General features: G+C 33.2%; 1 protein-coding gene and 1 long non-coding RNA gene across 8 annotated transcripts in view; both read right to left on the minus strand.

The window, feature by feature from the left end:
* Positions 1-420: 420 nt before the first annotated feature.
* LOC124359014 (leukocyte elastase inhibitor-like) overlaps positions 421-18,735 on the minus strand; it is a 78,085-nt gene continuing 59,770 nt past the window's right edge. The window contains exons 8-9 of one of the 7 annotated variants that reach the window (XM_046811352.1): positions 2,370-2,514; positions 421-577 (exon numbers count right to left, since the gene is read on the minus strand). In XM_046811352.1, the coding sequence (XP_046667308.1) occupies positions 2,378-2,514 (137 nt within the window). In that variant the 3' untranslated portion in view covers positions 421-577; positions 2,370-2,377. Of the gene's footprint in view, positions 578-2,369; positions 2,515-3,280; positions 3,426-8,861; positions 9,041-16,514; positions 17,205-18,619; positions 18,724-18,735 lie in introns of those variants that run through there. The other 6 variants (XM_046811350.1, XM_046811349.1, XM_046811347.1 and 3 more) reach the window with 6 other exon arrangements.
* On the minus strand, positions 11,065-15,241 carry LOC124359016. The gene is made up of 2 exons (XR_006922091.1): positions 14,791-15,241; positions 11,065-14,708 (listed from the first exon to the last, which is right to left on the minus strand). It is a non-coding gene; the product is annotated as an uncharacterized LOC124359016 (long non-coding RNA).

Genomic DNA, 18,735 nt, shown 5'->3' on the forward strand with positions numbered 1-18,735 from the left:
GGAGACGAGTTTGATTTTTGAGTTACATTCTCATACATGATTATGTGCAGAGTGAGCTGAACGACTTTGACCCTTGTGTATAGCAGAGGGAAAACTCTACATTCTATCAACCCCTAGGAACCATCCTAGCTGATTCCTATCTGAGGGGTTCAAGGAAAGATCAAATGAAATGGTATCAATCTGAACACACCATCACACTCTTTTATTTTTAAGTGCCTCTACTTCACTAAGGAAAGACTAAGTAAAGTTTAATATAAAACTTTATTCCACATACTCTAGCAGATACTAAAACTGCCTTTCCAGTATTCTTCACAATAAACAAAAGAGTACAATAGTTGTTGAAAATATATAGTTTTAAAAAATGATGCAGTATTATTGAAATAAGACAGCAGACATTAATATAAAACAAAAATACAATGATAGGTTCTTGCCTTTTATTAATAATTGGAAACTTCCAACATTCTTCCAACAAACAGAGTTGTATTCTTGAACATGATGATGAAAAGAAATGGGTGATCAGCAATGAAGCTTTGAGGAGTCGGTCCAACCCTTGCACAATTTCTCATCATAATAAAACCTACACAGAAAACACCAAAACATAAAACTATCTGATAATAAATGGCATTTAAATTGTAAAACTTAATTCGTCCACTTTTTGAAATTAAATCTTATAATTATCTCAAAATAAAAAATCAAACTACAAAACGTTCTCGATTGATTCCACATACAAAATGGATGTAAAATAAGGCATTATAATTGTAAATTCTCTTAAAAACAAAACAAAACCTCTCTTGATTGTGCCAAATCAAACAAAAGATAATGTAGCTATGGTGGGGAAGGTTGATTCAGACATTGCTCTAAGAGGAAGGTGAACTGGAGTTAAATTCAGCATTCATATTAAACGTAAGATTGGAATTTCAAGACTGACTAGGTACTGGCCGTAAAGGTTGTCAGTGCCCTCTCTAAACAAGTTTTCTCTTGTCTTCAAAGTGGAGAATTTATTTAACAATTTCTGCAACTACATTGAACAGCAAACTTTATATTTTTAAGATATTTATGGTCATTTTAGTTTATGAAAATATAACAGTGTAAACAATTTAACAACAACAAAACTGTATCACATTATGTAATTGGATATATAGAGCCAATACGATATGCAGAACTTCCTCTTCCCAATATCCTAAACAGGCCTGGAAATTCTGAATGTTTGGGCATCCCAGGGCCAATTGTACCTTTTCAAATTGAAAATTAGGTTTTTTTCGCAACACAATTTTGGCACAGATCTAGTTTATGCAACTTCTCTTTAAAAACACCTATGAAAATTAGTTCTTATCTTCGAATTGTCTATGATCAGTTCTGGGTATACTCAAAACTATACTAAAATGACTAACGTTTTTATCATATATTGTTTTATGTTTTTACAACTGCAAGGATTATAAATATTTTGAGTTATAATATCTGAAAAAGAGTTTTGAGAAACCATATATTGAAGAAGTTATATTCCAAAACTATGCTACAAGAATTCTAAATGCCTGAAAAAAAAAACAAAACAAAACAAAATCATGTAGGTACTTAAGCTAATCTGTATTACGTTGTCTGTAGAGATCAGATCCCTTTTCCCCCAGCAAGTCACTAATGCTGAATGATATAGGAAAGATGCAGCAATTCATTAGTCTTTTCACCATTAATATTTAACTCAGTTTATACAAAAAAGGCCTGTATTAAATTATTGAAAAGTAGGAAAATTGTGATGAAGCTATATATATAAATAATTGAGCTTTAGCCTATCATGTTATAGTTTAAAACCCTCTACTTACCTCTATAAGCAGATATGCATCATGTGCCAGATGATGTGGCTCTGCCAGTTTCAGTTTAATATCTTTTTATTGACATGTCTCTCCAAAACAAGGTCAAAATGTTTTAATTGTGTTAGCAATGTTCATCATGGTGTGGACACGAAAACTTTGAAGATATATTCTAAACTAGGAATAAGTTCAAATTAATCTTCCAGATTTATATTAGACAATTAAACCAAACAAATCAGTAATAAAAAAAAGTGAATACAAAAGTACAAGGGTATCTAAATAGAAAAAATTCTAGTCTGCTAAGATAGCAAAGGTCGAAATACAGTGTGATTTAAAAGTATGGATACACTCTGTTTAAGTTTTTGATGGATAAAGATGGAGGGATGGAACTCGGAACACCTAAAAGTATACCTTTTAAAGTTAAGGACTCTAATTTTTGAGTACGTCTATCAGAATCAGAAAATTCTTTTTTCATTATTTTAAAAGTTTACACAAGTTTAATTTAAAGGTTGCATATATTAATATAAAATAAACACCATTTAAACTATAGTGATAGGTTCTTGCCTTTGTTATTAATTGAGAACTTCCAACATTCTTCCAAGAAACAATGTTGTATTCTTGAACATGATGATGAAAAGAAATGGGTGATCAGCAATGAAATTTTGGGGAGGTGGCTCCATTACTAAACAGCAGTAGTCTAGAACAATACCTACACAGAAAAACCACCATTTAATAATACATTACGTTTAAACTGTCCACTTCTTGAATTTTGAATTAAATCTTAAGATATAGATGGAGGGATGAAACTCGGAACACTTAAAATAATACCTTTTGAAGTTAAGAACTACGATTTTTTAGTATGTCTATCAGAATCAGAATATTCTTTATTCATTATTTTGAACAAAGACTTGCTATAGCAGTTATAATGCCAATGTTGGCAAATTCATTATCATTTCATTTCAAAAGTAAGATATAAAATTTGTTTGAAAGTTAATAGATAAAAGTTCTACTTAAAAACAAAAATATATTATCCAATCTAGGTATCAATTTTTCAATGTCTCAATACCTACAATTTTTTTTTTTCAATAACTCTTAAAAGAAGAAAATAAAAATAGAAAGAAAGACAACATGCTTATGAAAGTCTCTAAAAGTATTTTGAAAACAAAAGGTAGGAGAAATTATATACATTCTGCAAACATATTAGGAGGGGGATCTCCCTACTGAAGCTGGTTTTTTGGCCTTGTGGGGAGATTGGACAAAAAACATGTTGGTTCTGATGTGTATTGCATATTGTTATAATGCAGCTATTTCATTCTGTTGTCTGCCATAATAATATGATAATGGTAGAAAATATATAGTTTTTAAAAATGCTGGAAGTATCATATTTGAAAGGAAAAAGTCTACACAAGTTTAAATAAAGGATGATACGTTATTATAAAATAAAAACCATTTAAACTATAGTGATAGGTTCTTGCCTTTTTTAATAATTGGAAACTTCCAAAATTCTTCCAAGAAACAAAGTTGTATTCTCGAACATGATGATGAAAAGAAATGGGCGATCAGCAATGAAATTTTGAGGAGGTGGCTCAATAATTAAACAGCAGTAGTCTAGAACAATACCTACACAGAAAACCATGATTTAATTATACTTTGTGTAATTGTCTACCTCTTGAATTTTGGATAAAATCTTATAATTATTTGTAAATATTAATACAAAACTACAAAATTTTCTTGTTTAATTATCCAAATTCAATGGGTTTCAAATTAATCAATATGGTCATAATTTCTCCTCACAATTTAACAGAAATTTCTTGATTGGGCCAAATCAAGCACAGCTGTGGTGGGAAGGGTTGATTCAGACACTACTCTAAGAGGAAGGTGACCTGGAGTTAAACTTAACATTCATATAAAAACATAAGATTGGAGTTTCAAGATTGACTACGCGTTTGAGAAGAGTTCTGGGCCATAAACGTTGTCACATAATAAGAGATCAGCAATAATGTATTCCTTCCTAATAAGTTTCTCTTATCTTCAAAGAGGAGAATTTATGTAACAATTTCTGCAACTGCATTAAGGGGAGCACTTCGCCCTATCTTCGTAATGTTAACATAGGTACAACTTATCTCAAGAACTACTTGAGGTATCTTCATAATTCTTTTTTTCATTTAAAGAGGGCTTCTAGGGGAAACACGTGGAACCAAAAAAAAAATTTTTTTTGGCATATACCCTAAAAGTTATATATTTTTGTTTTAACGCTTGTCAAAAACCTATATAAATATGTGTATATGTATGTATATAAATATTGAACTCAGTGAAATGTGATGTGTTTTTAGTGGTTCCACATATGTAAAACAGTGCTACAAAACATACAAAAAAAATTTCATATTCCTACCATTTGTAGTTTTTGAGAAACATGTACTTTTGTATTGAAAACCGCCGCAACTTTCGGAAAAACACAAAAAACGGAAAAAAATACTGCTTTAATTACCTTTTTCAGTACATTCCAGGTGCATAGGCTGGCTGATCTCCTTCCTGCTCCTCATATTCATCCTCCAGACTTCTTTTTAGTAAGTTTTTCTTCTGTCTAATTTTTTCTCTATATCTTCTTGAGCTTTCTCTGCCTTCCAAATTCGCCGCCGGTCAAGCTTTTTCATTGCTGTAATAAAATGCTGCCCTGGTGACACTCCTATTTCTTGAAATACTTTGCATTTGCCAATGTAGCCATCATTAAAAGCTGTAACAGCTTCATATATGCCAAATTTCAAAGTTTTAATCTCCACAAATGTTCTTTTAGGTATGTAGGTCCAAATGACATTGTTGAGGGACTCATTGGGATTTTGAGTTTTTCCCTTTAGTACATTTGCCCCAGTAGAGTTGGATTGGCTAAAGATCTTGAAAAATAGGTTTAATAAATGTCATTAGGTTTTCAGGCAAGTGAAAATGGCTGCCATGATCATAGTTTTCATTGGATTTTACGGCTTTGCGGTACTTACACCAGGGTTTCTTCATCATCTGGACATAGTCCATGTTGAGGCCTTTCATTAGAAGACATCACATGGAAAAACTCTGCCCAAATGGCTTTTTTCATGTCTTCAACAGAGTTTGTGTTGCGTCTAATTGCCAATCCGTAGTATTTTTGGAGCTGAATAATGGCAGAATCTGTTAGCTTGTTCTTGCCGCCAAGTCGTGAGACGTCAGGGAGTGTTTTAGTCTTAGCTTTTAGATTTTTTAATCTCTCGATCCCATCCGTTTCTGGACATGGCCTATTGCATTCTAATCTTTGTTATGGCAGTATCACCATAGGGCTTGGCTTCGCATACACTGGAGTACGCCTTGCTGTCTCCATCACCAAGGTATTCAAGGTAACGAGCCTCATACAATGCCTGCGAGCGCTGAAAAAATTGCGACTGCTCCAGCAACTTCCATGGCTCCACTAGAACCTTCAAAGTTTGCGATACAGCCATCACCATGCGTGTTGTTTAGTCTATTAGTGCATCTGCAATATTTAGATAAAATCTCGATGTCTAGGACCCTTACCGGGTTGATAAAGATGTCACTGATACCACTCCATTTAGTGAAAGGTTGACCCGCTTCTGCCATGAGCCATCAGCAAGCTATAGCGAGGTCTCTGCAACCATCATTATCCGATACAGCTTCTTGCACAGCACTTTGCATTGACTTCTTACACACTAACTCAGCAATTGAACCCAAGTAATGCTCATGTTCATGATATCTCAAAGGCGGAGGTGTAAGATTCATAAAAGCGCAAATTTTTTCTCCGCAGCCCACTCTACCTTTGCCTATGTTTCGCATATAGCATAAACCAAACGAAGATTTAGGTCATAAATGTGTTAGGCCTATCAGACTTTGCTTCATTCTGATTAGTGTTAGGCCTGACTAATTCAGAGTTTTGTCACAGTAATAGTGTTTTCCACAATCAGAACAGCTGACTATAATTTTTGATGCTAGGCCTACAATGTGTTTTACTTTGTAAACAAGTTGGCCATGGCAATTTTTACACACTGAAACGTTACTAAGAGCCTCATTCAACAATCCTATATTAACTATACAGTTTTCAGACTCATCATTTTCATTCAATTGGTACTGTTTCAAAAAAGGACTGACCTTCTTAGAAGATGCACTTTGAGGTCTTGGCCTATCCACATTTGGAGTATTGGTACCTCGATTGTTACTTGATCCTGAGAAACTAGGCCTAGGACTAGTTGGAGGGTTATGTTGATTTCCTTTGAAAAACGCGTTTCTTGAAAGCAGGCTTTGAACGTGGCATTATAAAATTCACTACACTTATAACAAAAAATACTCAGAAACTCTCCACTAAACTCACAAAAAACCATAATCATTTACGTAATTTTCACTCTCTAAAACAGAAAATGTCAGTAACCAAAACATGTATGCTACCTAGGTTATAAGCAATGGTTATAAAACAGATGTTTTGTTGGTTAGTGTAAGTTGTTGACATAACAAACTGTCACTGCCAACCAAATCATGAACATGACTGCAACGAAGTAGTACTATAACAGCACCATTCAAAGTGTGACTGCTACAGGCCCGAAACTGCCTGCAGGCCTATTTTAAAAAAAATATTTCGGACACTTCTAGTCATCATAAAAAAAATTTAATACCACCATTGTTATCGGGAAATTCCAAACTTTAATAAAAAAAAAAAAAAAAAAATTTGTAATTTTTGAGATTTTTACGAAGTGCTCCCCTTAAACAGGGAAACTTCACATTTCTCTGTTCACTTTAGTTTATGAAAAACGTACCAGTGTATACAATTTAACACAGCAAAAATGTATCACATTATTATGTAACTAAATATGTCGGAGCTAAAAGGATACAAAAAAACTTCCTCTTTTTGCATAAAATAAACTTGTTATACTGTTTCCCACATACCAAAAAGGCCTGAAAATTCTAAATTGACAATTTTTGGGCATCCCAGGGCCAATTGTATCTTTTCAAATTGAGCATTAAGTGTCTCACAACAAAATTTTGGCACAGATCTAGTTTATGCACCTCTTAACTTTTCTTTTAAAATAGCTATGAAAATTAGTTCTTATCTTCCAATTGTCAATGCTAAGTTCTTGGTACTGTATAGTGAAAACTACACTAAAATTATATAAAACTTTGATCATGTATTGTTTGATGTATCTACAACTGAAAGGGTTATGAATATTTTAAGTTATAATGTTTGAAATAGTGTTTTGAGGAATCATACATTGAAAAAGTTATATTCCAAAACTATGCTACAAGAATTTTAACTGCAAAAAAACAAATTCATGTACTTAAGCCAATCTGCATTACATTGTCTTTAGAGATCAGATCCCTTTTCCCCCAGCACGTCAATGATTCTGAATGATATAAGTAAAAGGTACAGCAATTCATGAGGAATCTTTTCACTATTAATATTTCTCAATTTATACAAAAAGGCCTGTATTAAATTATTGATAAGTTGGCAAATTGTGATAAACAAGCTACATATATCGCCAATTAATTGAGCTTTAGCCAATCATGTTACTGTTTCAACCCCTCTACTCACCTCTATAAGCAGATACGCATTATGTGCCAGATGATGTGGCTCTGCCAGTTTCAGTTTAATATCTTTTGACTGATATGTCTCTCCAAAGCAAGGTCAAAATGTTGTTATTGTGTTAGCAATGTTCATCATGGTGTGGACACGAAAATTTAGATATTTTCAAAACTAGGAATAGGTTCAAATTAATCTTATAGATTTTTATTAGACAAGTATCCAAACAAATTATTAATAACAAAAGTGAGTACAAAATTACAGAGGGTATCTAAATAGAAAAAATTTCTAGTCTGCTAAAATAGCAAAGGTCGAAATACAGTGTGATTTAAAAGTATGGATACAATCTGTTTAGTTTTTGATGGATAAAGATGGAGGGATGAAACTCAGAACACCTAAAAATATACCTTTTAAAGTTAAAGGCCTCCAATTTTTGAGTATGTCTATCAGAATCAGAATATTCCTTTATTCATTATTTTGAACATAGACTTGATATAGCAGTTAATGCAAACTTTGGCAATTTCAATTTCATTCCATTCCAAAAAGTAAGATATAAAAATTTGTTTGAAAGTTATTAAGTAAAAGTTCTATTTAACAAAAGTAAAACAAAAATACATTATGCAATCTAGGTGTCAATTCTTCAATGTCTCAATACCTGTTTTTTCAATAACTCTGAAAAGAAAAATAGTAAGAAAGACAACATGGTTAAGAAAGTCTAAAAAAGTATTTTCAAAACAAAAGGTAAGAGAAATATAAAAATTCTGCGAACATATCAGGAGGGAGATCTGGCTACTGAAGCTGGTTTTTGGTCTTCTGGGGAGATTGAATGAGAAAAAAGAATTTTGGTTCTGATGTGTATTTTGATGTCAGCATTTCCTTGGTCCTCTGTCATGAGTGTTTGCACCTTGGTAAATTCTCTGTAGTCACACAGTACAGACAGCTACCGCATTTTATTATTGAATGTCACCCGTACTGGAGAATTTTATGGTTTTATTTATGTTTATTTTTACAATGGAAATACCCACTGTGCAAATAGATGATTGGCTTCACTCAAAATTAAACCAAAAATGGTTTTGCTACAATAGCTGAGAATAACAAATATTTGAAAATACACTCAAAATAACCTTTTTGCATAAAAAGTATCCACTCAAAACTCTACAGACTTTTCTTTATAAAACATCAAAATAATCAGGAAAGCAACATAGCTTTAGGTACAAAAAAAACCATTAAGGGTATAAGTATAAAGCATTATCTTTATCTCCCCTAAGAAAAGGCTACATTAACGTTCAGTAGTTATAAATTATTGTTTCTCTACTACAGTACTTGCACTGAATAAAACTTTATTCCACATACTACAGCACAGATACTAAACTGCCTTTCCGATATTCTACACAATAAACAGAAAAAGCAAGATAGTCGTAGTAGCTATACGGCTTTAAAAAATTATGTAGTATAATTTTTGAAAGGAAAAAATCTACGCAAGTCTAAATAAACGTTTCAGATTTTAATATAAAATAAAAAACCATTTACTGGTTCTTGCCTTTTTTTAATAAATAATTGGGAACTTCTAAGATTCTTCCAACAAACAGAGTTGTATTCTTGAACATGATGATGAAAAGAAATGGATGATCAGCAATGAAACTTTTAGGAGGTGGCTCTACCCTTGCACAGCATTCAATCATAAAAACACCTACACAGAAAACCATCATTTAAATTTATTTAATAATAAACATACATTGTGTTTAACTTGTTAGACATAAATTGTCCACTTCAACTTTGAATTAAATCTTAAAATTATCTCAAAATTTAATATCAACCAAAATACAAAATGTTTTCGATTTGTGTCACTTATTAAATGGAATCCAAATAATAATGATTATAATCGTAATTTTTTCGTAAAACTGAAAAAAATGTTTTAATTGGGCTAATATAAAGATAAGATTGGAGTTGACTAGGATTGACTATGCGTTTGAGAAGGATTTTGGGCTGTAAAGATTAACAATTAATAAGGGATCATCAGCAATGGTGCCACTGTCCTACATAAATAAGTTTCTCTCATCTTAAAAGTGGAGAGAACTGATGTAACAATTTCGGCAACTACTAATAATACTTCTGTTCACTTTAGTTTATGAAAATATAACAGTGTATACAATTTACTACAATAAAAATGTATCATATGACACTAAATAAATTGAGATAAAATAATAGAAACTTCCTTTTTGGCATGTAATACAGTTTCCACAATCCTAAAAAGACTTGGAAAGGTCTTAATTAATTTTTTGGCTTCCTAGATTACAATTGTATCTTTCAAAAATGATAGTAAGTCTTTCATAACATAATTTGTTTGTAAACATCTAGTTGATGTAATTATTGACTGTTTGTTTTCAAACACAAAGTGTGATCCACCTCGGAAAATTAGTTCTGGCCGTCTTTTTGTTGTGTTTTTATAAAACATTTTTTAAAGCAAACAGTATGAGCAATCAATCAATCAATCAAATCTTTATTGCGAAGACACGATTTTACATGTATTACATGCACTCGCCAAATTTTCCCACCTCCAGCGACGTAGTCAATCTTCTGATTGGGCAGTCTCCCAGTTACATGCCACAAACTCGTTGACATCATAAAACGCTTGTGATGCCAAAAAGCGTTTTAAACTAGTTTTGAGCGTCTTGGGCGTTTTAGCATGTTTGATCCAATTCGGCAGCTTGTTTATGAAATGAACACCTGCCTGTGGGGGCAGATGTTCATAAACCACTGTTCTATGTTTACCAATTCGGTAGCTATCTCTGCTTCTGGTCTCATACAAATGTATGTCTCGGCCACTTGTCTTGACACATTTAGACATACAAAACAGAGCTGTTTCGAAAATGTAGAGACCCGGCAGAGTCCAGCTGAAATTTTTGGAAGGTTTCTTTGCAAGAGCAAATGTGCGATTAGTCGAATCGCTTGATTTTGCAATTTGAACACTCTCATCAACTGCTTGTTTGCACAAGCACCCCCACAATACCAATCCGTAGCAGAGGTGGGGGAGTAAATCAAGCCATAATAAGCCGTTATCATAACCTGAGTAGGGCAATATTTAGAGACCTCAAAACATAAATACCTAAGGATAGTTTGGCGCAAACATGGTCAATGTGATCGTTCCATGTCAACCCCAAGGTGTACTCCAAGAAATTTCGAGCTGTAGACTTCTTCTAGTATAGAATCTGCTACCATGACGGCAGGGCCACACTCAGAGTCTACAGGCCGCAGAGCAAAGTTGATGACATTGGTTTTGGATGTGTTTGTTTTGAGATTGAGGCTGTTGAAGTGTTGTACACAATTGTTTATTTCAACAAAAGTGCGTTCTTCCCCAAGAGATTTTGATTTCCCACTGATACAGAGAGTCGTGTCATCAGCATACTGCACGGCTTTACCGTGCAGTAATGAAGAACCAATGTCTTTGACATAACATCAGAAGAAACAAAATCAGACTGAGAATTGATCCTTGGGGGACTCATAGCTCAATTGAATTGGTTTTGAAAGATGATCTAAAATTTGGACAACTTGAGTTCTGTCGCTTAGTAATGATCTAAGCCACAGGTTTGGCACGCCTCGGATGCCATGAGATTCTATCTTCAAACCTCTCCATTTGCATGACGTCTTCAAGATAATGTTAAAAAACAAAGTGATCCCATGATTGGCAAAAAGACAGATTAAAAAATCAAACTCTGCAAAAGCAATCAGCTTAATTTATTAACGAGTACAATTACAACAGATTATAAGCGAATACAGTAAAAATCTCATAGCACAGAAAAACTTTCATTCACAAAATATATGTTTATTTTATTTTGGTAACAAGGTAAAATGTATAGCTTTAGTCTTTGTGTAATAATTTGCTTGTGGAAAACTTCAAATTGACGATACAGAATTGTGTCAGTGTTGGATATTAGTATTCATAAAATAAATATAAAAACTATTGAAACTATTTCTATGTCATACTATCACAGACAAAGAACAAATCATGTAATATCAAATGAACATTGTTTACTTACAACAGTAGAGAGTTAATATCAGTAAGTTTGTTTTATTATTCCGCTTTTTAAGTACTAAAACTATTTGCTAAAACTGTTTTATAATTCTATAAAAATTGTCTAAAATATATTAAAAAACCTTTTTGCTATTCACTTTTTTTGTGTTGGTTTCCACAAAAAAGTGTTAGAAACACCAAGAAACTGCAATAATAGCTAATGACGCTTTGTCATTTCATTTAATAACCAGGAACATCACTGCATGAAAATGATAAGAAAATGTATGGGAATTAAGGCTGCTGTTTGTTATATGTGTTAGCAAGTACTAAGCTGTACGTGCAACTGTTACAACACTGTCACTATATGACAAAATGTTTGTAGTTTTCCAATTGTGTTTAATTATAAATAACCGTTTTGGAAAACCTGAAGTCATTACATTTTTATACATCTCATAAGGGCTAGAATTGGAATTTGTTAATTACAGAAGCTGTTCGATCTGGGGAGGCAAACAACAAATATGGCCACCGAGCTGACAATGAAAGTAGGGCGGCCAACTGTATTGGCCATACGAGTTGCGAGGACAAACTACGACAAAACTAACGCGAGTTGTTTGCAACCTTAGTGTGGCCAGTGCTGCTGGCCTTTCGAGCACAAAGGGTTAAAACAAAAGACGGTGTGATACATATGAGCAACTAAATGGATGTCCAAGAGCGGCACACCAATATTTGTAGATATCAAGATATCAGTGTTAAAATATTGATCAACAGATCTGGTTTACCGAGGATGACCATTGGAGTGAGTTGGCCTCCTTAGTGTTAAGGATTTTTGCAAGCCTAAACATGAAAGAGTACAGTCCCCAGCCGATTTGGCTGGAAGATACAGGAACAGAACTAGCCACCCCACCCTGCACCATGATATGTTAGCCACTATCTCTTCTTGTGGTGGATGTTATGGGATCTTTACAGGAGGTGATCTTTACCCCCAACCTTACCCATTCTGAATATTCTGCTATTCCAGAAGTAACACAAAGGTCCTTTTAGGACCAAGTTCAATAAAGGTTTTTTTTTAAGCGTCTTGTCCAAAGTGGAAAAATGTATTACTTATTAAATATTAATGAGGCATTTAAAATAATGTAACCATTGTTGCAACATTTGAGCTTTGGTTCAACGGTCTTCTGAGAAATTTTGAATTAAACTTAACTATATAATATTTTTAAATATGAATATCAGTAATAATCGGTCATGTGACAAAACATAAGGTGGGTAATTACAAATAGATCTCATTGGAAAGTTTACTTATTCATAAACTCTAGTTTGAATGCAATAGAAATGACCCGCTAAGAATCTTTATAGACTAACATTTTTTAATATTTGTAATGTAATTGGTTGACTAGAAAACTATCCATTTAATAGCAGAATATGGTTAGGTAATTACTACAGTTAAATACCTTATATAAAAGTCAACTATTAGTATTATTGCACAATAATATTCTGCGTTGTGGTGAATGAATTGAATATATTAACCCTTTATCAAGTACTTAGACCTAGAAAACATCAACTTCTGTTTAAAGCCATGTTTACAAAGCAGTTGGCAACTTTTGTACCAAGTCTTACGTTTTCTACTTCCAAACAAAAATTTTTGAGTTCCAAACTGAATTTCATGTTTCCACTAATAGTCAGTAAAATAGTGAAACTTCCTCTGATTTTTGTTTTATACTGAAATGTGTACCAAAAATTGGATCTTTATCTTTTCTAATTAATTACTTACTGTCCTTGTCGATATTTTACATATTTCCGACCTGTAAGAAAGCTAAAAAACTGTAGTTATTTACTTAGTCTATTTAAATCTATTTAGTTATCAACAACAAAATAACTCGCATAAAGAGCGACTACAAGAAACAACGATCCAGCTGAAGATATCAAAGTCCAGCAACAGTATTTAGGAAAAAATAAAGACAGCGTATAGATAAACTAATAGTGCCGTGCCGTTTTTCTAGTTTTTTACTATATAAAATACGTTGAAATATATCATGAATTATGGATGTTATGTAGTTTACGGTAAACGTCGACCTATCCTCGTGTAGCGTGATGTTAGCACTGGCTGGCGGATTGTTGATATTGTATGGCACAATGTCAGCACTTATAGGGTTAAAAAATGCCTCAATTATCCTGACAGTGAATCTATATCACCATATCACTCCTGCTCAGATTTGCTGAATGTCCACCACCACATCTGGTTCTTGTTCATAGTGATGGTCTTACCCAGCATCCTCTTGGTGCTCATAGGGCAGTCAAAATATAACAAGCACTTGCAGCTGCAATTACGTCCTCTATTCTTCACATCTTGAATAACACTAGCCATCCAAATAAGAGTTTCAAAAACTTCTAAATCATACTGTAAACACAGCTTGTTTGCAACTTTTTTACTTCAAACAAAAGAGTGTAAAGTTGTAAGAGTAAATGTGTCAAACATACCTAACAGTTGTAAACTTTTGAGTTGCAAACTGCAGTGTAAACACGGCTTGGTAAAATACTGTAATGTAAGGCAATGATGTTTACATGTATACAACACGGTCAAGTGCTACATTAGGAACAAAACATCACAGACTGGTAATGTTCAGTAAATTTGTTGACACGCTGGAATTACAATATCTTTAAATGCATCCTACAAATATTTAACTAATACATAAAAGCTCACATAAGAAACTCAAATTTAGGTGTTTTTTAAGCTATTGTGAATAGATGTACTCACAACTTAAACCAGAATTAAGGCAATACATTGTTAAAGTACTAATGACATGGAGCTCAATTGGTTACTTATGTTTTCAAAGATACCAGTTTGGCTAGAAAACAAACCAGACTGAGGTTGGAACATATTTATTCTTGACTAACTAAAACGTTTATATTATTCTTTTCAAAATACTCTCCTCCTTTAACAATGCACCTCTAGTCGTACATTTTTTATTTTTACAAAGTAGTGCTGTATGTAATTATGGGTAAATATTTTTGTAATCAATGGTTCTTTAACATACTACATTCGTCTTTTCATAGCTTTCTTGACTTGAAGATCTGACTATACTGGCAGCTAACTTGATTTCATCCACAAAATATTTAAGATATATCTCAAACGCATCACTTTTATTTTTGGTTATAGGAGGATGCTCATTTTAAAGATATGGTTTATATTCAGTCCTTCACAGATTTTATATGGTCGTGTTTTATCCTGTTGTCTGCCGTAATATTGTGCAAAAAGCATTTCTATAACAACCACGCATCGCGCAAATAGTTCTGGCATTTCCTACTAAATGTCAGCACTTTCTTAGTCCTCTGTCATGAGTGTTCGCACCTTGGTGAGTTCACTGTAATCACACAGTGCAGACAGCTACTGTGTGTTGCTGTTGTATGTCACCTGTCATGAGTGTTCGCACCTTGGTGAGTTCACTGTAATCACACAGTGCAGACAGCTACTGTGTGTTGCTGTTGTATGTCAACTGTCATGAGTGTTTGCACCTTGGTGAGTTCACTGTAATCACACAGTGCAGACAGCTACTGTGTGTTGCTGTTGTATGTCACCTGTCATGAGTGTTTGCACCTTGGTGAGTTCACTGTAATCACACAGTGCAGACAGCTACTGTGTGTTGCTGTTGTATGTCACCTGTCATGAGTGTTCGCACCTTGGTGAGTTCACTGTAATCACACAGTGCAGACAGCTACTGTGTGTTGCTGTTGTATGTCACCTGTCATGAGTGTTTGCACCTTGGTGAGTTCACTGTAATCACACAGTGCAGACAGCTACTGTGTGTTGCTGTTGTATGTCAACTGTCATGAGTGTTTGCACCTTGGTGAGTTCACTGTAATCACACAGTGCAGACAGCTACTGTGTGTGTTGCTGTTGTATGTCACCTGTCATGAGTGTTCGCACCTTGGTGAGTTCACTGTAATCACACAGTGCAGACAGCCACTGTGTGTTGCTGTTGTATGTCACCTGTCATGAGTGTTCGCACCTTGGTGAGTTCACTGTAATCACACAGTGCAGACAGCTACTGTGTGTTGCTGTTGTATGTCACCTGTCATGAGTGTTCGCACCTTGGTGAGTTCACTGTAATCACACAGTGCAGACAGCTACTGTGTGTTGCTGTTGTATGTCACCTGTCATGAGTGTTCGCACCTTGGTGAGTTCACTGTAATCACACAGTGCAGACAGCTACTGTGTGTTGCTGTTGTATGTCACCTGTCATGGAGTATTTAAGATTTTATTTTTAGTGATTATTGCACCACGGAAATATCTGATGCAAAAATAAATGAATGGCTTCGTTTACGTGATGATGACACAAACATGGATAGCGAAAATAACTTAAAGGACAATATATAACAAAATAATAAAAATTTAGACAGTAAAAATAAAATGTTTGCATAAAAAAGTATAGATCTAAACTCTATAAACCTGTCTCTATAAAAAAAAGGAACAAAATTTAGCAAACAACATAATTTAAGGTAAAAAAAGAAAATCGTTAAGAAGTTAAATACATTGATATTTATACTTTTATACAATTTTTCATACAGTCAAACCTTTTTATAATAATGCACTCTGATGCCTATCCATCATATTTTTAAAATTAGTCACCTTCAAAAATTGTATAAGCAAAAATAAAAATATGATAGTGTTTGAGGTTTAACAATGTTTTTATGGATTGAAACTGAAGTTAGATTCACTACAGCTGGATATTCAGCTCGGCCAAAATACCTTGAACAAGTTTTGCAACCCAAGACTGATAAATAAATGCATGAATAATCTGCCTAAAAATTGTGGATAATTATAATGACAAATTATAATCATATTTAATTATTTCATGAATTATTGTCAATATTGGTATATCTTTGCTGAAGTTGGCCTGTTATAGTAAAGATCATTAATACTTTTCACGCCATCTTTAGAGAAAAACAAGGTTAAAAAGATTTTTAATGCCCGTACTATGTTTTTCTGAAACCAACAATTTTTCCAATACAGACTCAATCATAAAACGGTTTCAAAAAGCGCTAACTACAGAAAGAGTGAGCTGGAATGAGAAAATCCAAGTAAATGGTGAATCCTTATCCAACCATTCTTAGCTTTGTCGCATTTGTGGACCTGCTTCAGAAAAAAATAGTCTGGTTACTTTGAAGCCACACCGTATATAATAATTAAAATATAAACTCAATTTATAAAAAAGTTTAAGTTTTAGTTGTGAACAACACACATATCTGTCATAATTCTACTGCTAGATAAATTAATGTTATTGTCATTGATTAAGGACATTGGATAAATAATAATTAAAATAATTGTTTTCTAAGAAGAAATCCAACATTCAAAATAATGAGTTAACAGTACAAAAGTATAAAATAGATGTCCTTTAGGTACAGTCAAATAGCAACCACATATACTGTTAATAACCAACAGAACAAAGTAGACGTAATATGCAAGATAAGTAATTATAACAGATTTTAACAAAACACAAAATCAACATATTTAATCCCATAACAATTATCAATAAAAGTAAATTATTTGCAGAATACAACATATATAAACTTTTTCTACAGAAAACTACACATGCAATTTAATACACAAATATACACTTTAAAAAAATCACACCAAGAAAGCTATAAGGCAGAGCAGTGCTTTGGTTACAAGGACAGTTTGCGCGAATCACAGTAGAGTTGGTTCAAGATGGAGCAGAATAACGACCGAAGAACAGAGGTGTGTTATAGCGCAGGTGAGTGATGAAGAAGATAAAGGGATGGTCAGCGATGAACGTCTCGTCAGGCGGAGGTTTCATTCGGGCGGACATTAACATGAACGTCATGCCTAAACACAATACGTTTATCGCTAATTGATTTTAGAGAGAGCAATGTTAGTTATTTAGAAAACTTCTTCACTGAAACATATTAGCCCTAAGCAACGTTATCGTGTGAATGTTAAAAAGTTCTTACAGACCAGCAAGATTAGGGTTATATTAGTACAGTTAGTTACAAACAAATAAACAAACACAAATTATGTAATTTACTTAAACACACACAACCCCTGCCTAGTATACACCTGTGGTTCCTGAAATACTCTTGTAAAATGTATTTATTTAAGCTTATCATTTTTGAATAAAATAATTTACTTAAAAAAAAATACTGTAACGTCACAATAGCGTCATCGGAACTAATTTTGCTGCCAGGTGATGTCACACTGACCTAATATTGATGAGGAAACTATTACTATGCAAGTATTAGTATTTATATAGTATTGTAATTGTTAAATATAATACTGTTTAATAAACGAATTGATACACTATATCATCAGTACTAATAGTACTAATGCTAATGCCATTGTTAAATAACTTGGCTTTCCTTTGCAGTATTATCAGGGTAAATAGATGCACCAACTCAGTAATCTCCAGCTACACATCTGAGGGACTGGTGAATATGTTAGTGAGCTGATCGTAACAACTAATCTATAGCAGCTAAAACTCAAATAGAAATAAGAAAAACCTAAAAAACGTTTATCAGTACTTATAGTACAAATGTTAATGCCATTGTTAAGTAACTTGGCTTTCCTTTACAGTAGTATCAGGGTAAATAGATGCACCAACTCAGTAATCTCCAGCTACACATCTGAGGGACTGGTGAATATGTGAGTGAGCTGATCATAACAACTAATCTATAGCAGCTAAAACTTAGTGCTCAAAAATAAGAAAAACCTACAATACGTTTAGAAGTCTAATTTATACAAATCAAAGCCACTTTAGCATTCTTAAAAAAAAATGTTTTGTATCAGTGTAAAAATACAATATATAATTGAATAGTGAAACATTTGATTGCATAAATTGAAGACATATGCATGTAACACCACTATGTCGGTACCAGCTATTGTCTACTTCATGACACCGCCTTTGATGGTATTAAATGTGTTATGTGTTTACAAACCTCAGAGTTACAAACTTGATCACAAATGCTTTAATAACTTGTAAGTTCAAATTTTTTATAATAACAGTTTGTAGTATTTTCTAGTCTAATTTTCTCGTCATTCTTACAGTTTATTAACAAGTACTAAATACTTTTATCAGCAACCTATTTTTTTAGTTATCCGTTAGTTGTTGGGGAATATTTTTTTGGTCAAATACACACAAGTCTAAAAATATTATTTGTAAAAATGAGACAAATTTAGAAGGGAAAAAGACTGTGTAAATCTTGCCTTTTTTAATATTGGGTAACTTCAGATATTCTTCCAATAAACAAAGTTGTATTCTTGAACCTGACGTTGAAAATAAATGGGTGATCAGCAATAAAAATCTTAGATGGTGGTGCAACCATTGCAGAACATAATACCACAGTAATACCTACACAGAAAA

The sequence above is a fragment of the Homalodisca vitripennis genome, chromosome 4 (assembly GCF_021130785.1).
Source record: "Homalodisca vitripennis isolate AUS2020 chromosome 4, UT_GWSS_2.1, whole genome shotgun sequence".
Classification (NCBI taxonomy): Eukaryota; Metazoa; Arthropoda; class Insecta; order Hemiptera; family Cicadellidae; genus Homalodisca; species Homalodisca vitripennis.